This window comes from Capsicum annuum, chromosome 3 (genome assembly GCF_002878395.1).
Source record: "Capsicum annuum cultivar UCD-10X-F1 chromosome 3, UCD10Xv1.1, whole genome shotgun sequence".
Lineage (NCBI taxonomy): Eukaryota > Viridiplantae > Streptophyta > Magnoliopsida > Solanales > Solanaceae > Capsicum > Capsicum annuum.
The window spans coordinates 235,009,310-235,010,528 of NC_061113.1; the positions used below are offsets into that span (position 1 = coordinate 235,009,310).

Below are 1,219 nucleotides of genomic sequence, written 5' to 3' on the forward strand. Positions count from 1 at the left end.
CTGCCCTGGTGGGGGGCTTCGTGCTGGTTTTCTTCTTGGGGAATGATATTGTTTGCCATTCTTCCGTTGTAAATTGAGCTTTACTGCTAGAGGGTAGCATTTTCTCCTGTTCTTCAGTATTCTTCTGGGTTTGAATGGAGCAGTGTTGAGATGTGTGTCTAAGTCTTTCGCATCCTGTGCATAAGACACCTTCTCCCTCATAGATTACACTTTGCCTGTAGGAATCCATAGTAACAAAGGTCTTAACAGGGTTATCTAGGGGAACTTGTATGCATATTCCTGCATATCTTCCTCGTAAAGTTGCTGAGGTACAAGCGTCAATTTTTAGTAGTGTGCCCAGTTTATTCCTAATTCTTTCTAGTATGTTTTTATATATCATAGAACTCAGTTGGGAGACGGAGCAGTCTGATCCAAATTGCCGTATGTGATTGGGTAGCTTCCTCTGGGATGAAGTTTGGCTCCCAATGTCTGACTAAGAGGAAACTTCCTATGACGAACCACGGGCCCCCATGGAGGGCTTTCTGCATGTTCTCCGAGTTAGTAAATTTAGCAATGTAGAAGTCGTTGCCCAGATCTATCAAGGTTAATGGCTCTGTTGGTTTCCAAAGTTCCACCAATTTTGTCCTCAAATAGCTATGGACAAGTCTTTTTTTGAATAATTTCACGATGATGAAGAATCGCCATGGAGCGTAGATTCTCTCCTTGTCTTCTGCACTCAATATCACTGTGTCTCCAGTTTTTGTTGGCACTAGAGGTGATTTCCCGTTGTACCTCATCAAGTAATCTCCATTTAAGGAGTCAGTTTTGTTCAGTAGTGCAGCCTTGAAGGTCATTTCTGATAATGACAGGGTTGACTTGTTTAGTTTCCATGGGTCCGGTGGGTGCGGTGGTGATTCACTGGATGGGGTTATGTCGTGAGGGTCGACCATTTTTTGGAACTATAAGTTTTAGTAACGTTTGTTTTCTGCTTTCTGTTATATCTTATACTTGTATGTTCTCTTTAGTAGCTAAAATTATCCCAAAAAAAAGATCCTCATATTTTCAGTTGTTGCTGCGTTACTTAATTATTAGTAGATAGAAAATTCACTTTTATTTACATTTCAATATAATGTCACTTGTAATAATTATTAATGAAAAATTAATATCTTTCTATTACACCTGCTCTATTTATTTCCTTTTTTCTTTTCTTTTTTGTACCTTTTGTTGTTGTATGGTCATG

General features: G+C 39.1%; 1 protein-coding gene across 1 annotated transcript; it reads right to left on the reverse strand.

The window, feature by feature from the left end:
- Positions 1-368: 368 nt before the first annotated feature.
- Positions 369-929, reverse strand: LOC124896841. The gene has a single exon (XM_047408689.1). It carries the CDS (start codon positions 927-929, stop codon positions 369-371), a length of 561 nt encoding a protein of 186 aa, XP_047264645.1.
- Positions 930-1,219: the final 290 nt, after the last annotated feature.

Bases quoted from the DNA above. Each gene is read 5' to 3' on its own strand.
- LOC124896841 (XM_047408689.1), bottom strand. From the start codon at position 929: ATGGTCGACCCTCACGACATAACCCCATCCAGTGAATCACCACCGCAC.